Source organism: Sparus aurata, chromosome 12, assembly GCF_900880675.1.
Source record: "Sparus aurata chromosome 12, fSpaAur1.1, whole genome shotgun sequence".
Taxonomy (NCBI): Eukaryota; Metazoa; Chordata; class Actinopteri; order Spariformes; family Sparidae; genus Sparus; species Sparus aurata.
The window spans coordinates 12,114,589-12,136,769 of record NC_044198.1 but is presented as its reverse complement, the minus strand read 5'-3'; the positions used below and the strand labels follow the sequence as shown (position 1 = coordinate 12,136,769).

General features: G+C 41.8%; 1 protein-coding gene across 2 annotated transcripts in view; it reads right to left on the bottom strand.

Annotated features, from left to right (window-relative positions):
- Positions 1–893: 893 nt before the first annotated feature.
- Positions 894–22,181, bottom strand: part of LOC115593203 (matrix metalloproteinase-17-like) — a 108,328-nt gene continuing 87,040 nt past the window's right edge. For both annotated transcript variants that reach the window (XM_030436650.1, XM_030436649.1), the window contains 6 exons: positions 19,288–19,464; positions 17,173–17,275; positions 14,538–14,620; positions 13,163–13,315; positions 12,315–12,572; positions 894–3,264 (listed from right to left, as the gene is read on the bottom strand). In XM_030436650.1, coding sequence (XP_030292510.1) covers positions 2,939–3,264; positions 12,315–12,572; positions 13,163–13,315; positions 14,538–14,620; positions 17,173–17,275; positions 19,288–19,464 — 1,100 coding nt within the window. In that variant the 3' untranslated portion in view covers positions 894–2,938. The remainder of the gene's footprint in view (positions 3,265–12,314; positions 12,573–13,162; positions 13,316–14,537; positions 14,621–17,172; positions 17,276–19,287; positions 19,465–22,181) is intronic.

Below are 22,181 nucleotides of genomic sequence, written 5' to 3'. Positions count from 1 at the left end.
TTTCGTGGTAATTACATATAAAATTTGAGTAGAGCAGGCAGGGTAACTGCTAACTGTATCAAACTAGCTGTCATAGCTAGTTAGCTCTGTTAGCCATGCAGTTAGTGAACTTGGAGCACTGGGGGAATGTTTGTGTTGACATTGCTAGCGAGGGAGCTTAGGACTGGAATGGGATGGTGCTAGCTGGTTAGCATTCTAACATCAGTACTACAATACTGTTGATAATTTCAATTATTCTTTGAAAGATTTCTTACATATTGCAACTTTTGTTTTCCGATTAAAAAATATTACCCACATTTTCCTGCCGGTGAAAATGCTATTTCCTTGGTTTAAGTGAAAAAATATCACCAACGGCATTCACAATTCACAAACTATATTTCCTTCCCTTTTTGAATAACTTCTGACTTAATGCACCACTGAAACTAAACCTCCAGCCTTGTGCGTTAGTGTGTGTGTGTGTGTGTGTGTGTGTCTACTGAGACTTGACAGGCCTGACATCCTGTTAACTTTGATCTCTGAATTATTAGTAGCTGAGCCGGTGAACATTTTTGGGGATTAGGTGACATAACTTTTCTGATTCCTCTTTCCTAAGAAACACATGTATACTGTATAATCCTCTGCCAGCCAGTCTGCTCATAAGGCTGACTCTGAGTGAGGGTGCATGCTGTGATTGATGTGACATGGTTTGCATTCCTGATGAACAGCAGTGACCATTACAAGAGAAGCCACGCTTATAGAACATCAGTGATGGAGAGCAGCTCCCCAGTTGGTGTCTGCAAGCTGTCATGCTACCTTCATCTGTCTTCAAGCTCGGGGCTTGTTTTCAATGACACTAAATAATTACACACTCAGCCCACACAGCTGAACACACATACACATTCACGTGACCACAGTTAGCCCACAGAGTCATTCAGATTCTTTTTATTTTTCTACAAAAATATTTTACATTAGAAAACACACCTTGAAATATACACAGTCCACCAGGTTATGCAATAACTGCAGAACCGTTAAACTCAAATATATCAGTCTATAGGTAAATATATCTTTACAGCAAGAATAAATCCAGGCGCCAAGTTGTGACTCTTGTCTTCGTGAGGAGCCGAGGCGGGTGATTAAGGAAATGTATCCAACAGTCACAAAAAGGCTCTATAAACTCTATGACCTGATCAAAACAATGTCAAATAAACAGGAATATTACTTTTATCAGAATCGCATATAAAAAGATACAACTAAAACCAAGAGCAGGGAATGCTTCCAAACCAGAGGTGAGAATTATGAGCCTGTGGAGGAAATGAGTACATGAGCAGCAGTTCCTCACTTCAGAGTGCAGTTGGAGGGATTTAGGCAAGAATACTGGTGCTGACAGAGTCCATCTACCTACTCATCCATCCATCTAGAACTCCCACGGTAGAAGTTTGCATTCTGCCGAGAGCAGGATACCAAACATTCATGCTTATCAGGGGCACTTTAGTGAGGCTAGTTCACACCCGGACTTATGTGTGTTAAATATACTGTATATCCTCAATACCCTCTGGTGCAATCCTGCCATGCGACTAGTCTATATATTATTTACCCCATTTTCTGAGACATCCAATTCAATGGAGGTGAATGTAAAGTGTTACTGGTGCACACGGCATTGAAAAGTTACTCTAAAACTCAACAGCCCTGTGTCTTCTCAGAAAAAGTCTCTGGACCTTCTTGATGAACAGTTTTTTTCCCACTGGAACTACTTTTAACAGAGGAAATAAATCCCAAAGGATAACACTGCCATTGCCCTAACCCTAAGGCATGCTACTGTTGAATTTCCCAAATGTAATTTTCTGAAAATTGTTTTTGGCAACCTAGCTACAGCTCAGTTTCAGCTGACTTTCTAAATAAAATTTTAAAACATCTCTAAGCAGATATCCAATATTTGAGTTGTACAATTCCATAGATTCAAGGTTAAATCTCATTATGAATGGGTGTAGCCATAAATGAAAGAACAACATTTATCGGCAAGTAGGCTGTTACCAACATAAAACTTTGAGAACCACAACTGTAACTTGAATTGATATGAATCGAGGAGGTAATCCAAGGAAGAACACAATTATATCTGAGTCCCAGCCTAAACTGGTTACTACAACAAGGTACTTAGTTGAATTGAGGGGAAATGCTGGAGGTTACTTTTAGTATTTCAAATGTGGTCTCTCTGTAATTAATGCTATTATTTATCATATATTTACTTGGTTAATACTTAGTATTTAGGGGTCTGTAAATAGAAGGGTTACCTTAATTTTCACCTCCATTGTACTGGGATGGAAGCAGAAACTTACACAACAATCGAACCATCTACGTGGCTCAATAGCACAGAAGGCAAAAATATCTTTTTCGGCCCCTTTGAACTATTTTTGAAAGTATAAAAGGTGATTCTGGAGCAAAGAAGTGAGTCTCATTCTTAGGTTGTCAAGTCCCGCCCAAAATTCTAACCCAAAATGTCTGTATTTAACGACCTGGCAATGAGACTTAAAAATCAGTTATCTTTCTAAGAAATCGCCTTCCCTACCTTTGACCTCATTTGTTAAACCAACCCTGTCGTAAAGCATTTACTGTTATTTATCAAAACAGGCAACATTGTGTGTGTTGGCATGCAGTCTACCGTTGCACCTGCCTACTTCCCTACTTTGCACATGAAGTATAATAATACTCACTGTTGGTACTCGTCTTTCTATTCAATAACTTTTCCTTGCAGAGATGAGGCAGTTTGACCATTTAATGAAAAACTTTGTAAAGCATTGTGAATGGGTTGATGCCTATAAGGTTGAGTACTTTCATTGGCAGTGCCCACCATGACATGTGAAATAAATTACAGCAAAATTAGCGCAAAAGGTTACCAAATGATATAATGTGAACAAAATGTTCCAGTTCCTCCACTGAGTGTCCTCTGTCCCATGCTTTGGCATCATAGCGGTTCAGAGCGGAACGCCAGCGAGAGCGTCCAGAGAGGTGGGAGCAACCACATGGGAGACGGGGATGGGCGGGCACCTAAAGGCGAGGCGGTGTCCGAGGTGCAGGAGCACACCTCAAAGCCGTTCTCTGCATGGTCTGAGTGATGGTGCACGTTTCCTCCCGTCTCCGTGCTTTTGGGCTCCGTGTCTGGAGAGTCCGACTGCATCTCGGTGCACAGAAGCCAGTCTTTAGCGATAAGGCGGGGGAAACCGGCCTCCACCTCCATGTCACTGCCAGGCACTCGCCAGTACTCCTTCCCCTTGAAGAAATAGGACGAGCCTTCAGGGGGAGAGAGAGAGGGCGGAGGATTTGTATTAGTGTGTGTATGTACAACATAGAACAGATTACAATACAAGATGGTGTGTTTTATTATTCAAACAAGGTACACAGTTGTCTCCACAAAAAGCTCATAACATATAAAACATCAGGGGCCTTAAATTCACAAATCCTTCATCCGCAGATGGACTGGGAATAATTTAAAACAGGGTGGGATAATACAACATATGATTCTCCCTGGGCATGAACAGGCAGCTCCACCACAAAGACTCTCTTTTTACTTAATGCAGTCCCACTAGTGAGTTTCTAGGTCTGCTCACAAAGCAGCATAGATTATACACGCCGATCAGCTGGAACATTAAAACCACTGACAAGTGAAGTGAATAACACTGATCATCTCCTTACAATGCAATGTTCTGCTGGGGAACATTTTGGTCCTGGCTTTCATGTGGATACCACTTGACACAAAGCACCTATTCAAACGCTGTTGTGGGACAAGTACTTCCTCTATGGCAATGGTGATCCCTGATGGCAGTGGCCCCACCAGCAGGAAAATGCACCCTGCCACACTGTAAAAACTTCTCAGGAATTGCCCAAGGAACGTGACAGAGAGCTCAAGACATTGACCCAGACTCCAAATTTCCCAGCTCCCAATCCAGTTGAGCATCTATGGGATGCACTCGAACAAGTCATATCCATGGAGGCCTCACCTCGCAGCCTTTGAAACTCAAAGGATCTACTGCCAACACCCATGGGGCCAGACACCACAGGTTGACCCCAGAGGTCCTGTGTCCATACTTTGCAGAGTCAGAGCCAAGTCTGATTCATGATTGGGCTTCCATGGATCAAATTTGCTCCAGGACGTCCAATGGATTCGTGATCGAATTGGGGTCTGAGGCCAGGTTGATGTCTTGAGCTCTTTGTCATGTTCCTCGGACCATTCCTGAGCAGTGTTTGTGGTGTTGAAAATAGCATGGCCTGGCTGGGTGGGCCACTGCCATCAGTTGGTGACTTTAGGGTGTGGTACTTGGTCAGCAATGGTGTTTGGGTGGGTGGTGCACATCAGGTCTCAAGGTTTCTCTGAAAGAACATTTGATTGTAACGAGATGATCATTGTTCACTAAATTTTAAGATTTTGGACAATCCATGTACGTTTCCTTCCCATACCATAACCATCTGAATATCCCATCTATTATTGCAAGGAATCAGACACTGCTCTCCAATGTTAACCATTAACCCTTGCCCTAAACCATCCATGTAATGGTATTGTACCTTTGGAATAAAAGACACACATAATAAATTTGCTATTGTTTCTTGATAAAGTTTTCATCCAGTGACTCTCTCTACACTGGGAAAAAAATGTCAATTTCTCGGTGTCTATTGACACAAAACTACTCTAAAAGAAACAATCTGATTAGTATTTGATGTACTCACTGTTCAGATGGTTGGTCTCATTCTCAGTAAATAATAGCTAAACTGGCACACATTAGCATTGCCAGTCACCATAAGTTGTCACAAGCTTTTATTTTTCAGTCGCTGTTCGTTGGGACAGCAATGAGTCAACATGGGACTCTGATGGATGATCTGAACCAAATCTAAGGAGGCAGCCCATCCATACTTGGATGTTGTGCAGAATAGCTGAGTTGTGGCCAATAACTTGTGCTAGTGATAGCTGCAAGATTGAGCACCCACGCTGGAAGAGACTGGATAATTGAACACCAGTAGGCACAAACAACCCTTAAATTAGTCTTTGGAGAGAAGGTGCATTTTGTTTTGCTGCTTAGAGGAAGAACCAGGGCAGATTCTGCCTCACTGATAATAATGGTTATCATACTTTTAACACATAAGTCATATCTGAAGAATGCTTAGGTAAATCTGGCTGGGATTACACATGTAATTTTGTGAGGTCCTGCGGGAGAACACAGCAAGGCCTTTCTTGACACCAAAATTGCACTGTGCCACTTGATCGTTACTGACACGACCCCTACTGCATCTGTCCTTTCACTTCAGGTTTACTTAAGTTAATTAGAGTCACCAAAATACCAACTGAGCACTGGCATAGCAAAAGAAATACTAATCACAGTGTCCTTCTGATGAAAATACTACTTTGTACTAACAAAAGTGAAAACATCAAGTAAGTGAAAACATCAAGTCAATGTGAAAAATGGGACAAAAAAGGGGTATTTTGGCAAGACTGATTCCTATTCATTTCTTTCATTAATTTGTTTATAAGATAAGTGAGGGAGAGGAATAAGGATAAGATTGTGATGATGTTCATTCATTTCATTACTAGTTACTGAAATGAAAGTCACAAAATGAAGACAAAGAATAACTCAAGTATTCACTTTAATTCTGAATTTACTCCAGCCCTCAAGGACCTGTACTATGAGTGAATCTGTACCAAGAATAGTCGTGAGCAATATGTTCCAGCGTCCCTTTCTAAATGAAATCATTAAAACGACAATGAATTCTCCTTGTTTCTTTACTCATTCGTTGGCCTTTACAATGAATGCCAAACAACACAAATAAAGCATAAAGGTTTTTACGTGTACTTTAGTCATTCTGCCCTTGACGAAACAACAAATTACATTTACTCCTCCCTTTATTTTTTTCCTTCCCTTCAGTCTGTTATATAAGTCATTTTGCATGGATGAGATCCGTTTCAAAAGCCGAAGGTCCACACATACAGGAGCCTACACTGCCCCATAGTGCCTGAAACGCCTTTAATTTCATGACAGCGTGACATCACCATGCCACAAATTTGCATAATTTATGCCTATTTCCAAGTATAGTTTACTGGAAGCCAAGAACAGGACAGAGCCAAGTGGAGACACAGTAGGCGGTTCTGGCTCAGGTGTGTTTGAGCTGACCAATCAGAGCGGATTCGGTATTCAGGCAGTCAGACAGTGCTGCTGTATGATAAAACTGACAAGTTTGTGAGCATCCAAGCATGTAAACCCAATCTTGTAGTAACCTGAAATAAAATAATGAAACGTGTGTAAATGTGTATGTTCTTCTGGTGTTTATAATGTACAAGGGAGTAGTGCTGGTCTAGGCAGTTTTCCTGTAAGTGGGTGAAGTCTCATGGCACCAAGTGGGGTCCATTTCCTGTGCATAATCATGAGAATATATTCAAGCCGGGCTGTTGGAATAAAAATAAGGCATGCTCTCCTGCTTCCTCTAACCTTCCGAGGACCCAACACAAATCAGTTTCTCTCAGTCCTACCTCAACCTCAAAACAAGTCCCAAAATAGCCCTTTGTAGCGACGACTGACCGTAACATCGCCACAGAAAAATATCCCCACATTTTCCCCACAAATTCAAATTCTCTACATCTGATACTGAACTTGTTCCTCGTAAAGACATAAGTACAAGCGTTTCACTCAATCACAAAGGCATTCTATGTATACATCTGTCAATATTATTGGAAATCGAAGTCCATAGGAATGAAGTTCGCCTTTCTTTTTGTCTGAGACTAAAAGTCTTAAAGCTGTGAAAAGTGCTGAATTCATGTTCCCACTGGCTATTAACCCTCGAGTCATTTCGCCAACACAATACTCTTGACAGGGTGATAAGATTTAATTAATGGCAGTGTCTGGTATTGAGAGACCTCTCTATTAAGTCATTATTTCAACATGAGAATTAAAGAACAAGGCTGCCGTTACTGACCAGTTTTTTCAATGAAACACACGAAAAGACATAAAAAGCAACAGTCTTTCTCTCTCCACCTTTTTTATTGCACTCAGCCTCTGCAATAATTCATACTGTACTCAGTCTTTAAAAACAGGTCGCGAGTGTAGCTTCATTTTGATTTTAAAAAGTTACTCATGTGAATAGTGTTTTTATTTACTGGGTACTGCTACCAAGACACCCATGTTCATGGTAATGAAAGAACATGTCACAAATTGTCATAGCGTGACTCCTTGCTGTATTTCGTGGAGCAACAGTGGAGCACTTTGTCATGGAGGAGGAGGTTATAGCCGGCTTAAGCGATGTATTTAATTTCTCAGCATACTAGTCAAATTTTAAGTTTAGTACATTGTTTTTTTTTTTTGTTTGTTAAAATTGTTTAAAGGCCGAATGCCTGTGACGTTGCGTTAACAACACTTTTGGGTAGCGCAGGAATATGTGAAATCTGCAAACATATTTACTTCTGTTGTCGTAAATGTAGCATCTGAAATGATATAGTTAAATATGGTGGTCCAAGCTATCAGACATTTCTGCTTGACAAACAGGACAGAATCCTCTTAAAAGGCTCATGATTTCAAACCTTTGATTCCAATAAAGAAAACAAAAGAAAAGGTCGATTCACTTCCTGGAGGCTGTAACTTCATCTCCACTGTAATGACACTTTTGCCATCATGGTTACTGGTTTACGTGTACTTCCTCTACAGGTTAAAGATATAATCCAAGTTTAATACATTTCTTTTCTTCTACTTTTACATTTTTCTCAACATGACTAAAAGGCTCAACTATTCCTGGGTGTCACATTGATGTCAGCAGCTCTGCATTATCATCATTACAGCTACATTAATACCCTTTATGCCCCTTTTTGCCTCCTCAGCAGCCATTTCTCTGTGTTTTTACTGCCTTTTCTCTGTCTCCATATGATTTCTCTATCTGTCCTCCGAGTCAAGTCATCTATCTCCTCCCATCTCCAATCTTTGTTCCCTTGTCTTCACTATCTTTCTTCATCCTCAGGTGTCCCCATATCTCCTCTTGTCAGAATTCCCATTCTCTTCCTCGTTTCACATACATCCTCCCATCCCAGTGCTGTATTTCTATGTCACCGTATCGCCTCCCTTCTTCTTGCTGTCATATCACTCTTCCCCTCCACCTCCCCAACCCCCCATCTCCTCAATCTCCTTTCTGTCTCTATTCATCCCGGGCTGGTGAAACAAACAGAGAGCAGGCTTTGATGTGGCTCCAGTTCCTGGGCCCCATGGTCGGTCTATGTGCGCTTGGGCGTGTAGTTTTCCAAGTTTACCCTGACAGGCTCTGGGGGTGATAATGGCCGAGGGGGGGTGAAGCGAGCAAAGTCATGTCTGTGTTATTGGCCTCTTCCCTCACAAGCACACATCACACACATCAAAGAGCTTGGAGCAGGACTGAAGACAGAACACAGACCACTAAACACCTGACGGGGAAAGAGCTTCCATGTATTCACATGCTGCAGGGGGGGAGGATTAGGGACATCCTGGCTCCCACTGAGAGTGGCCTCAAATTTCAGGACTCACTGGCTCGTTTCTGTGGGTATTTTTAAAATCCAGTCCAATACAGACACAAAGCACTCCGAAAGAAGAAAACGGCTGTGCAAATTCTCTCAAACAAATGCCGTCAGACCATTTTAAAGCCTCTCATTAACATGCACATATGATCAGATGACTGCAGCTATGATGCTCTGATGGGAGCAGGCGCTGCGACCTTGACATTCAGCTGCTACAGGGGAGCTGATTACACTGGGCCAGCTCCAAGTTTCGAGTGTGTTTGATTCTGCGAATGTGAAGCGTGCGAGTGTTGGCAAGAAAAAAAGACCATGTGTGCTATGTCAAAATGGATAAAAGGTTAAAAAAATATTTTGACATGTGGAAAAAAAAAAAAATGAATACAAATTGGTCTCTAATCTGCATACTGCAGCTATGCCAGCAAAAAAATGTGCACGGATACAACCAGAAGGACTGCCAAAATAAAATAAAGCCAAATAAAAATTAAAAAAAAGTTATGGAAGAATGCACCGTGTGGATGATGACAAATACCTTACTGGAATCGATTTACTCGATTTTACTGTCCTTGAGAGGTAGAAATTGATTTAAAGTAAAAGAAACATCTATACCATACTTACTATAATTGTTAACACACACCTGAAAATAAACATAGGACAACTTTGTTGCCTGTGGTTGGAAATGCAGAGTATTTTCCCCTGTACTAAGCTAAGACATTAAGCAGACGTCCCTGGGTCAGTGAGCCCTCATATCTGACCTGTGAACCATGTAAACCTTGTGCCATTGCCTCAGTGTCACACCTGACACCCCGGTGCTCCCACTACAATCCTCCCTCTGCGGTTTGCTCCATCTGTCAGTCTGAGAAAAAGCAGTCCGATACAAAAAAGTTTGAGCTCACAACCAAGAAGTGTTTATGCATTAAATAAACAGAAACCCAAAATGCAAACAAAGAAAGTAGATCAAATGTAAACTAGAAGAAGGATTCCTGCCCATTGAATGAATTCCCATTAAACTTTGTGCAGACATTCAAGTTCCCTTCAGCCATGGTGACAGGCTCAATCAGGAAACTAATAAAGGACTGTATGTCTGTGACCTAGACCGCTTCACCATGAACATTTCCCACATTCAAATTATCTTTTGAGTTTTTGAAAACTTTTTTCTGTTTCCATCTGACCTCCTTAATTTCCCCTTTGTGTCAATTCGAGTGAAATGTCTTGACACTAATGAATGGATGCCAGTCAAAGTTTCCTCCTCATTAGTGAAAAATCTTGGATTTGCACAAAATTTGCAGCAGACTTTCATCTAGTCCTGATGATGTGTCTTCGGTAGAGTTACATTGCTTGTCTAGCTAAAACTAGAATTAGCGCCTTGTGGTTGTAGACCTTCACGTGCCAGTGAAGTTGCTCCGCGATGGTGCAGTGAATTAACCTCTGACGTTTAAGATATTGAATGTCATAACTTCATAATTTATGCTTTTGGACATTTGTGTGTTGTTTCACTATCATTATCGTATGAATTACTGAGTCCAACAATGTGTTTTTTGAGGTCATGGTGGCCTGTGGCCACCACATTCTGATCAGATCATCACTGAGTCATAGTGGACATTGGTAGCAAATTTGAAGAAATTCCCTCGAGGTGTGCTTGAGACATCACGTTCACAAGAATGGGACGAATGGATAACCTGAAACATAACGACACATTCAAGTCCTTTTTTTTAACCATTTCAGAGTTTTTCTTCTCCTGTGAAGTTGGCTCACAATTGTAATCTGATCGTAAAACTTCCAAAACTTGTTTGCCAACTTGCATAATTGTTCCATCGTGGTCTCATATTTCTCTTGTAATTCACTCCTCTTTGAGGATTTCCCCTGAGAAGGATATTACACGCTCTTGCCTGAGGCAATAGCAAACACCAGAGCTACCAGTGGTCTGATGCTCTGGTGGAGTGTTGCAACTCTATTTTTCTCTGAGAAATGTAATCATTCATCGCTGGAAGGAAAAGACAGTGGTGATTCTTCATTTATAAACTGAATGTAATCAATCAGAATGTCTTTATAATGAAATTTTAATCATGACAGAAGGGGTCAAATATGTCACCGGCTTCCTTCTGCACACCTTTTCACCTGAGGTGATGGATTCCTTTTGGGGATATGGTTTGATCATTTATTTTGGGGAATATTGAAAAAGTAGGAATGCAGGTTTATTATCACACATTTATCATACGTTTATTGGAAGTTCTTTAGAGGAGCTGCCATGTTATTGAAGACAAAGAGAGGCATCTTGCTTTTGGGGTATTCTCTAATATTATGATGCAAGATTTATATATCTGTATTTTATTTCTGGCTATTTTCTTTTATTTTGAAGCATTCTGTGACATCTGCTCAAAAAAGGAAAGGAAAAAGGAAACTGACCACATGTTGGGTAGCAAGAATGTTCACCTCGACTCAAGGAGGAACTGACTAGATTTTGGTGGCCAAAGGTCAAAGGTTTGTCATACAAATGTCTGACAGAATAAAATGACAATGTTATGACATTTGATATCGAAACGGTCAGAGGTTATAGGCAATGTATGTAATTCTAGTTTGTTTACATTTTTATGTGGGTTGGAACTAGTTCTCAGGCATATTTCCCACCAGCACAGCAACACTGTAACCTATCGTTGGACTATGTCTAAAGGAAAAGTGTTGAAACCCTGCCTTCTGTCACATCTCAGTGCACAAGGCCAAACGCAGTGTGAAGTTGGCATGTTTGTCAGACTGTCTGTTTTGGAAAATTGCTAAAATTGTCGAACCCTCATTTCCTCTGTCGTACAGGGGTTTCAGACACTGTTAGATGCCTATTCCAAAGCACACTGATGCTTCAAGCCACAAAACAAAATGTGCATCACTTTGCCTTCATTCCAACCTTCACCTTTTACTCTCAGACTTTGATTGGTGACAAAGAATGACATCATGGCTGTCATAGACATGTGGTTAAAATTAAAGTTCTCTGCCAACTGACTGTTTTTAATCTATGTGACAGTTTGATACGCTACGACTGCCTCTCTTTGAGTCTTGTGCATGAGTCACTAGGAGAGGCCAAGACCAGGGATGACATCTCTCAAAATGCATGGAAATACCTAAAGATTACCCTGGAGGAGCTAGAGGAAGGTTCTGGGGAAAAAGGAAATTACCATGGCCTCTTTGGACTATATCACATGGCAGCCATATTCCTCTTATGTCACGCTCAGGGTGGGAAGCTCAAATGCTGCTATCAAAAGGAAAATATTGAGTGCAGGGAATCTGACAAATAATTATCAAATTTACAACTCCCTGATTAATCAGCAACCAATAAGACAATTGCTAAAAATCTGAAGAGACATCGGACTGCATTTCAAGGTAAAACAGCATATATGATAACTCATTAGCTTATACCTAACATTAGTATATGTTAGCTAACGTTAAAGACACGAGTCAAAGATGTGCGTTGATAGTTGAGTGTTACTTTATGGCTTTCCTATGGTATGATGTGACACAATCAAACAGTAACGATAGCTAGGAGGATGCTGAATGCTAACGTTAGCTGTTGTCCAACGGTAGCTAATTCTTAAATATGTTGTTTTACCTTGCAAAACGGCCTGATGTCCCTTGGGCATTGCCATTATCCATTGTCTATTAAGCTGCTGGTCAATCGGGGAGCTGTAAAAATTATAACCATTTGTCATTTTCCCTACGTTTATACGACTTTCAACCTCTAATCCAGCAGTAAGACGTTTGAGCTTCCCACCCTGAGTGTGACTATGACTGCCGTGTGAATAGGGTCTATGGCAGCCTGGACAACATATCGGTTACTCACCATCAGACCACCTCATGGCATCGTCCAGTTGTGACGGCAGCCCTTTCCAAAGTGTGCTGTCTTTAGGGTAGCCCAGGTCCATACGTCTCAGGTGGTCGTCGTAGCGCCAGTAGTGGTTGTCCCTGAAGAAGTAGGTTTTGTCGTTGTGTAGCCAAACGAAGGCCGCATCCACTCCCTCCGAGGGTAGGCCAAAGTCTGTGATCGGACGAGGATATCCCTCCTCCACGATGTTGTCTTTAAATACCCAGTACTTTAGACCTGAAGAGGGTGGGAGGGAAAATCTGTTTCCAAATCTATAGTTTTATCCATCAGACAGATGGTGTATGCACCTGAGAGACCTGGAAGATTTGTACCAGCTTTTTACTTATTTTTGTTACGCAGCCAAAGAAGAACATTCTCTGCCAGCAAAGGTGTTGTGCATTTTATATCAAATGTGAGACATGCCCTTGTTTCTGCACCCTGTTTTTTCTATTAAATACATAACTCTTACATTATGTCAAATAGAGAAAAATAGTCACAATTTCCAAGTGTTTCAGCCACACTAAGAGAAAGGTGTGCACTGCTTCTTTTTCATTACGCCGCTTTATAGTGCGGATGAATCACGCTTTTTAAAAGTAAAAGAAACCGTCACTTAGAAAGCAGGGTCTACTAAATCGTGTGTATTAAACAGTCTAATTGAGCTAATAAATGAATTTGGAAAATAAATTTTTAAGAGAGGAGAAAGAAGAATGCAAGAAGTAAATAAAACCTAGTGATAGTGGATGCCCACTGAAATGACTGAATCAGACTAACTTTTTGTACATTTAAAGATGTTCATAATGACATAACACATCGGAACATTTTGGTACCTTTGAAAAAGACAATCTTGTGGTCCCCTGGCCTCTCATACACAGCATCCACACTGTCCAGGTTGGTTGGGAGGCCCCTCCAGAAGCGATGGATCTGAGCCGGGCGCAGAGACACCAGGTGCTTCTCTCTGGTTAGACGCCAGAAGTACTTTCCTATGAGGAGCAAGACAGTTTGGTGTGAGGAGGATCAGCACTATTCAGAATGCTGATTACAAATAATGATGGCACTGGTAAGGAATAATATCTATTATCTTTATGCATTCCCTAAGGGAAAACTTTCCACAGAGCAAATGTAAAAGTATTTTGCAGGTCTGCAAATTTATTGGCAAGTGGGTGATAAGTACCAAGTAACAAATTACCACAATAAATACCTCAAAATGTATTTAAACATCACACCAACATGATTTTATGATAATAATCTGCTATTTTCTAATAAGCAGTTCATAAACAGGTGTTACATTTGGTCAAATAGTTTAAAAATCAGTTTACTCATCAGCAGAAGTTAAGCAGAAACCAAAGTTTCCTGGAAGTGTATTCAAGAAATAACAGCCTTTTATTAACTGCTTGTTGGAAAAAAGCAGAATATCATTTTCAAATCACATAATTTCCACCTTCTTATAGACTGACTAGAGCTGCAGTTTAAATAGAGTCCCCATCTACTTCAGTTGTGCAGAAGAATGCGATCAACACTGTTGCTGTTTGCTCCAGAAATGTTTTGTGGACGATCAAACTTCACACAACTTTCAACGATAATGGCTGAATTGACATTTTGGGGTGAACTTTTCCTTTAAGAAAAGGGGAGGGATATGTGAGTCTGTTTCAAGTCCTGCTTCAAGAGGTTAAACTTTTGTGGCAGGCAGACGTCCCGTCACCACACATGTTGTAGACTGACAGGAGCTGCCATCAATTAAAACGTCTGAAAAAAAAAAAAAACCGAAACATTTTCAGGGCAAAGTGATTGCATCAATGATCTATAAACATTTAATTTCAACTCTTTAAAGTTCTATAAAAGATATAAAAGGTTTAAAAACTTGCTGCTGAGCGGTATGTGAGCCTGTTTCTTGATTCTGTTGTTAGTGGGGGGCTACAGGGTCATTCCTCCAGAGGGCAAGCATGAAAGCCTGATGAAATTTCTGGGCCGCAGTCTCACAGCGGGACTCAGCGGGACTCAGCGGGCTCAGTCGAGCTTCTACATGTTAGCTGGCTCTCTCATCCTTATCCTCTTTAGCTTTTTCTCTCTCCTCCTTAATATGCTCTGCCTCCCTTGACTTCCGCTCATCTAGCTCATGTATTTCTACTCTTCTCACACATTTCTGTAGGTTTGCGTTCGTATGTCGGTCCGCTGGTCGGCCGGTCTCCCTTTGTGACTCCATACCTTTGAAAAAGAAGGCCTCCCCTCGTATCTGGGCCACGGCATCAAAGTGGCCACTGCATCTGTCGGGGGCATCTCGCGCCAGCCTGAGTGATGTGAGGAGAGAAAAGAGATCCTTTTGTGCAAAACTGGACATTAACATGTTTTAATTTCTGATAATTTCTCTGTACCGATCATCTAATATCATTTATTACATATTTGTAAAAGTGAAGAAAAATGTATTTGCTGCAAAATCCAATACGAGTTTTTTAAGACCATCTGCATTTTGCTCACGCTTTTCTTTGGCATCCAGTGCGACTGGGTGCCTGCGCACAAAATCAGTGAAACCAGGCTAAACAAAAGAGGAGATGCAATCAGGCTGACACGGTCAGGTCCCTCTGTGCATCTATCTCCGGGGTTTTTAAGTGATTTAAAGCAATGACGTGGCCTGCCTGCCAATGATGAAGCCATTAACACTGCGAGGCTGAGAGTGGGACCCCGCCAGGCCTTATATTACCAACAAAGGTCTCTATTCAGAGCTCTATTAACACTACACCACTGCCTAGTGGTCAGTACAGGTGCCCTTGTCAGGACTAATCCAGCTTTGCCACGCATCAGGACCTGCTGAAGTGAGGGGAGTGATTAAGGACGGCAGTGGAAGTCGAAAAGCGGTGAGGAAAACATGCTTAATTATCCCACGACTGCCCGTTTAGCTCGGGCATCCTTCTCAGTGCTGCCTTGGTTTGTGTGTGTGTGTGTGTGTGTGTGTGCGCGTGTGTGTGTGTGTGTGTGTGTGTGTGTGTGTGTGCGCGCGTGCATGTGTGTGTTTTCTGAAAAGCAATTTCACAATGAAGACATTTTTGTGAACTCTCTCTGGACCTCTTGGGGGCTACTTTAAGGTTAGTGCTTGGTGGTTTGGGTCTGTGTGTGCATGCATGCATGTTCACTCAAAATACATAAATGGACAAAATTAAGTCTAATTATCCTTGATAATCTGAAAAACTACAGGCTGATAGCCGCCCAGTTTGCTTTGGGGAATTACTTAATTAGACGGGCAGGCTCCCAAGCTCACTCTCGGCCTCTTAGCTAATTTGCTTTGTTGGCACCTCATGACTTCCTCTCAAACTACAAAAAGACTGTTTTTTTTTCTTCTTGTTCTTTTTCAACAATAAATGAGTATTCCTACGTGGATTCATTGTATTGTTTCTCAATGGAAGTGGGAATAAAAGTAGCAAAATTTAAAAACAATCACACCATAATTATGCTAATGAACAGGGAACCATCGGTTAAAAATGGGGATCTCTCTATAATGGCATCCAATACAGATACCCTGCCATAAAAACCACATATGTGAGGTCAATTAAGGATATAGTGTTCTCATGGAGGTAGCTGAACTTCTATAATTCAATATGGCCACATTTTTATGGCTGCGTAAACATGCCTAGTTCAGGAATTTAAGTCGTCTTGAAACAGGAAAACTTGTTATTAAAATATGTACATGCCAACCAATGCTGTTGTTTCTTTCCTTGTAAAAGGATTGAAGTTTGTCAAGGCCTCTCTGCACCAGCTTGTCACCATTTACATTAAATTCATAGGAGACAACATCATATTGATGGTAAATACGTCAAATTTACAAACTCAGTAAGCTGTAACTCTTAAAGGCTACTTGTTGGTCGCCTGTTGACAAAACCCCCAGACCCCCTGAAAAAAACAGTACATTTAAGAGTTGTCTCGTTTCGAGAAAGTTTATAAACTTTGTGAGACGTTGTCTACAACCTATTCATAACAACTTGTGCCTTCTTGTTAATCCGGCAAACGTTACACATGAATATATGTCTGTCTTTGAGTTAAAAAGTCCCACCTCTCTGTTTGAGGGATGTTGCCGTGCATTTGCAGGGACAGTGAGAAAGTGAGATCCACTTATGAATGGATCGCTCAGGGCTGATGGAAATACCAGGTCTGAATTCCTTTAAAGAGCAACACTTGTCCTGATAATATGTGTCCTGAGTGGCCGGCTTCATGATCACCTCTTTGCTGCACTCCTCTGGTCATTACAGCCTGGGAAATGTCACGTTGAATGTTACGTCCAGAATCAAATAAGGCTAGAAAGCATCAGCTTTAACCCAACAAAAATGCAACCCTGGTCATGCCGGAAACTGCTTTTGATATAGGCACAAAGGTGGAGCTTGACTACATTTACATGCACAGAATAGTGTAGTTCTAGCCCATTTTGCCAAAAAGAAAATGAATGTGATTCAATGTTTTTGGATTCCAACATCTGTGCGTATCAAAAAACCTGTTGACATCCAAGTGGTTCATGTTTAAACGTGGATGTGTTTTTTCCGTCTGTGAGTTTATCTGTGTTGCATTTCTCTCTCTTGGCTCAGCAAAGCACACTAAGCTGACCACAAACAGGGAAGAGGCCATGTATCGCAAACTGTGGTAAAAACCCTAATGAGATGCCTACTTTAATATGCTGCATAAATATCCAAAGAATGCTGCTAAAACCAGGACAGTATCGGCAGATGCTACATTCGTGAGGCTTAATTTGTTGAGATGACCCCTATCAAACTCTGAATATTGTCATTTTAAGAATAATAGTGGGATATAAGCATGCATGTAAACTTAATTATTTGTCACACAGTTTTCGTCTACTTACAGGAAAGTGGATCTGTTTTCAGGCAGGTCGAGCAGGACGGGAGGTTCAGCTGTCTGGGAGGGGTTGCCTGGTCGGTTTGTGTGGGACACTGAGTCTCTGACACCTAAAAGGTCAAAGGTCAAATCAAATGAATACACAACATTAGCACCCTTTGATTGTTAGTTATTTGCTCTACTTTCGTTCTTACTGCATGCGATTCTCTGCTACTTTATGTCTGTTATATTCATATTAAAATTTGAATTCAAACAAGCTGTATTGGCAAGATACATTGCCAAAACTAAATGACATGTTATCAAATGATTATATTTTACACAACTTTGCATTGTTTATGACAATGGTTAACTTATTTGGCAGGCGATGCTACACACTGACTTTTCCCCCCTTTGTGAGGGTGAGGCAGATGGATGAGTCCAGCACATATATTATTTATTTTTTCACCTCAACACCTCGTTCAGATATTTATGCCTATGTTCAGACTGCCAGCCCAAATCAGTTGTTGGCATGTGTAGACTGTACCCAGACTGGTATCAAGAAATCTGGACTGAAAAAACCCCTAAAAAATACTTGCTTATCAGATCCAAATCGCATTGAGAGGGTTTTAAATGTGATTTGAATCATATTTATACAGATGTGTCTGGATGCTCTAGTGGCTCATATCAAAGTGTCTCTTGTGTCACTTGCGGGTCACCACGCAACGACGACATCAGAATCAGAGTGACAGAAGTGCCTCAGGGCGGCTGAGCAGGATCATGACAATCAACAGTCAACGGACAATCAAGTTGCTCTGTGACCTGACAACGCGATTGTTTGGGAAACCAAGATGGTGCTTACGTTGTTACCACAGCAACCCATGTGGATAGTTTAGTGATTTCTGGACACAGTCTTGATTTCCTCTGAACGTGAAAATTTGGATTAAACTCTCTTTTACAACAAACTGAACACAACCTGTCGTTCTTCCCCCCCGTAACCAGGCTATGTCTGCTTAGTTTCTACATCGTCCGTGTTTTTAGGTCAGTCACGGTGGTCATGTCTCTGCCGTCATGTGTTAATCTGCCCACATACTTCACGGCTCTTCGTGTTCATCATTCTCTGTTCTCCTGTACTGCCATTTCTTCTATCAGCTAATGGTGTGGTAAGGTCATATGCCAGAACGAGGCACAATTAACTCGAGCCATGTTTTCATTAAATCAATAACCTAGCTCCACAGAACTCATCAATTCCTGCTTCCTGCATGAGGAGGCCTCCGTATCTTCACTCTGCCGTGCTGTCATCAGAACGTTTTCACCAATGCACCCGGAGAACACATAATTACAGCAGAGCTCATGAGTCATGGTAAACAGTGGCCTAGCGGAGGACGCTGTGAATACAGATGTGTGTGCATGGCCTCCCTGCAGATCCAGATCCTCCCTTGGCCACTCCATTGCCCCCCCCCCCGCTCGCAAGTGCCCACGCACCCATCTTAAGTGCCTTTATACCAAGATGATGTTTTTACAGTTCATTCCAGAAGCAAGTGAGCTGAACAGTGTGCGAAACGATTTTGTCATGTTTTGGTCTTCTCCTACGCAGCTGTTGATCCACAGGTGTGCAAATGTTTTGCTCAGTAAGTCAATAGTGAAATAAGATGAAAATAACAAATGCAAAGCCAGCAAGCTGCTTCTGACCACCCATTGATGAGTCTCCCGCACCCGCACCCCCGCCTGTGGGTGGCTACTTCAAGATTTCAGTTGCCCAGAAATTTCTGGGGGCGCCCCTGTGTATTAGCACTCTTGTCGCTTTTTCTAGAAGGCCCCTAGGGACCAGGACAATCCAGGTTGGTAACCGATGCTATACATAATGAGGGAAAAGTATGTCCAGTAGATAATGGTGATAATCAGTTCAATAAACAAATCAGCAGTGGCTCCCCATAAATGTCACACATGTTGTGACTTCCATCTATAATGTCACTTTCATGGTTACATGACCACTTTGTTTGATTTCCCCAGTATCCTCTCCACTACCAATCAATTACTCAAATGCATTTTTTCATGTGCACTTGAGGCACTAAATTCTCAGGGAATTGCAATTTAATTTTCCACCCCCTCCATCACATATGCACACGCAGTAGGTCTCTCATACCGTAAAGCTGCCAGACGCGGACCTTGTCTTCGTAGGGCAGATCATATTTCAGAGGGTCTCCTACAGGACCTTGGTAGTATGGCCTCATGATGGACTCCATGGCTGAGGTGTGGACCAGGCCGATGGCGTGACCGAACTCATGGACTGCGACTGCAAACAGATCCATCCCATGAGAGTCTGACGGATGCAGAGAGAGGTTCGTCATGGTGGTGAAACAATGCAGAAATTACAAGAAATGGAAAGAAAACAAACACAGTCCAAAGAATATAATTTATAGGGTGAAAGCGCCTGTATGAAACTTTGGCAACTTCCCAATTTGTGTCAAAGTAGTTTTAACTTTGTTTTTGTTTAATTCTCAATCTGACATTTCTATTAAATCTACATCAGACAGCATGCATAGATTATTGATGCCCCTTTTATAATGAAGCAGTAACCTGAGAAATACCTGTAAAAAAATGTATAATCATTTATATGGACACTGCTTAGCATTGTGTGAGAGTTGGTGGCAGCTTCACACTTCATGGGTATACGGTTAAACAGCTTTTTACCGTGACCAGCAGCATTGTTGACGTGATCATTCTGACATGTTGAAGCTTTGTTCATAAACTTTTTTTTTAAAGTTTTTGTTTGAACAGTGCATGAAAGAGTTTCACGAAATTGCTCCGTAAAGACCTCGTGGCAACAGTCACCGATGTGACCTTTTCCTCTATAAGTCTGCGTCCTGAACTGACCCAGTCAAATCTCTTTTCAGGTATTTTATCCTGTTTCGACTCATCTGCTTATGGTGCAAATTAAGAGGCATGACAGACAGCTCAGGGGGCTTTGAGTGCTTTTAGGTGTGTGGTGTAGTGAGATAACTATGGTAATACTGCCCCAGTCCCTGGGCTGGCAATCAAAACCTGAAAGTAGAAAGACACCTAAAGAGGCTGCAGGCTATTAAAGCACTTTTCACTCGATGTTCAACTAAAAAAAGAAAAGAAAAAGCCTCCAAAACTCTGTTGGAGTCTTTGAAGCAAGACAAAACCTTGGGGCTTGGAGATTTAGATTTACAAAAAATATGGAGAGCTACCGTGTCGGGCTAAGCTAGCTTAGAGTTCCTTGGTGGCCAGGCTCAAGTCTGCATTCAGTTAACCTAAGGTAGGCCTCGGTCTGGGACATGCACTCGTGCTTACAGTACCCGACTTGGGTATCCAGAAGGCGGATGCCAACTCTAATCTACAGGAGCACATGGTGCAGAGAGGAAATGTGGACAAAGGATGGATGGAGAGAGAGAACAGGGGCTCAGAACAAGTATGTACCATGTCATCATGTTTACTGTCCATGTGAGGCTCAAAGAATAGATGTAATGCCTGAGGACTAAGCAGGCGCGGGGAGAATTGGGTGGATGAAACGGATTCATTACAGGGAAAAGATGTTTGTTTACCTCTGAAGATTACTGAAGAAAATTAAATATTGTTCTGTTGAGTTTACCAGTGAGACATGAAGTATCTTTTTTTGGAATCAACCGAAATAACCCAAATGCTTTCATTACCAGATGGAAATAAGCTATCTTAATTACTAGAACTCTAAACTCTTCCTGTCTCTCCTCCTGTTCAGTCCTCAACAACTAGGATCCCAGGACAGAGAGGTTTAGATCTTGGAAGACCTTTACAAGATGTCTGACTACCTCAAAAACATCACTTAGTGGACACCCCTGGAGTTTGCCTATAGACAATAACCGATGGATCCTGAGATTGCTCAATACTGTGTGATCACTAAACAAGAAAAATGGTACCACACGATCTTCCCTTAGGATCCCCTTAACTCAATCACCAAGAGAGCTCATTGGGGGGATGCAACAGCTGAGCACATACAGCTGGTGTGGCCTGCAGCCAGCATCCAGTCCACCATCATGCAAAAAATATTGCTCTCTGGTTTGGGCCACACGGGATAAGACCAGACCAAACAAACAACTGAGTAACCCAAGATCACTGCCAACATCCTCCCCGTTCTCCGAAATATCCGCTACTCCGGGCCCGAGAACATCATTACCAACCTCTTCCACGCACGTTGTCTCTCCCTTCCAGACAGCATCTCTGGATAATTGAAGCCAAGACAGCCAGGCAGAAGAACAGCTTATTCCCCCTGACTCATCACTCAGCGCTGCTCATCAGTTCATCTGCCCCCTCCCCTCCAGCACCAGAATGCACCAATTTCTATCTTCCTCCACTGTGGATCAATTATGTGATTATATAAAACACAGTGTTCCGGTTTTGGAATCCCTTTTGACCCGGTCTGGTCAAGCTGTCTTTCATTTTTTAACAGATAACGATTTCTGGGGAGTTTTGCTCGCAAAACAATTGAAATCTAGAGTTGGCTGTGGTGGTATTGACTGTTACAACTGATCTGTTATGTTGCACACTGTTGCATGTTCTGTCAAATGATTTTGTTCTGCAATGTAACATGTTCTAACTGCAGTGCTATTTATCAACACCCATGAAAAGATCTCTCGGCACTCAGTAGGGTTCGTATGGAGTATGGCTCGGGTCATGTTCCCTGGTCAGATGGCAAATAACAGCTTTATTAACCTCAGTATGAAGGTAAGTTGATGAAACACTCAAACTGAATAATAAGCCTTGAACAACGTTGTGTAAGACAAAAAATCCATTTCCACTGCGGTTGCCTCACGCCTCATCAGTTCTATGAGAATTACGTTGACGGCGATACACTGAGGTGGATGTTCAACACACAGGGTCAAACATATGGTGTTCAAAGTTTCTCCGAGTTGTAAATATCCTACAACACTTTGGCTGAAGCGTTGAGCTTGCTGCTGGCTTGCTGCTGTGGCAGGTGCATCTATTGTGTCAGAACACATACAGCATGATGAAACCATCATGGTTTACACGGACCCTCAG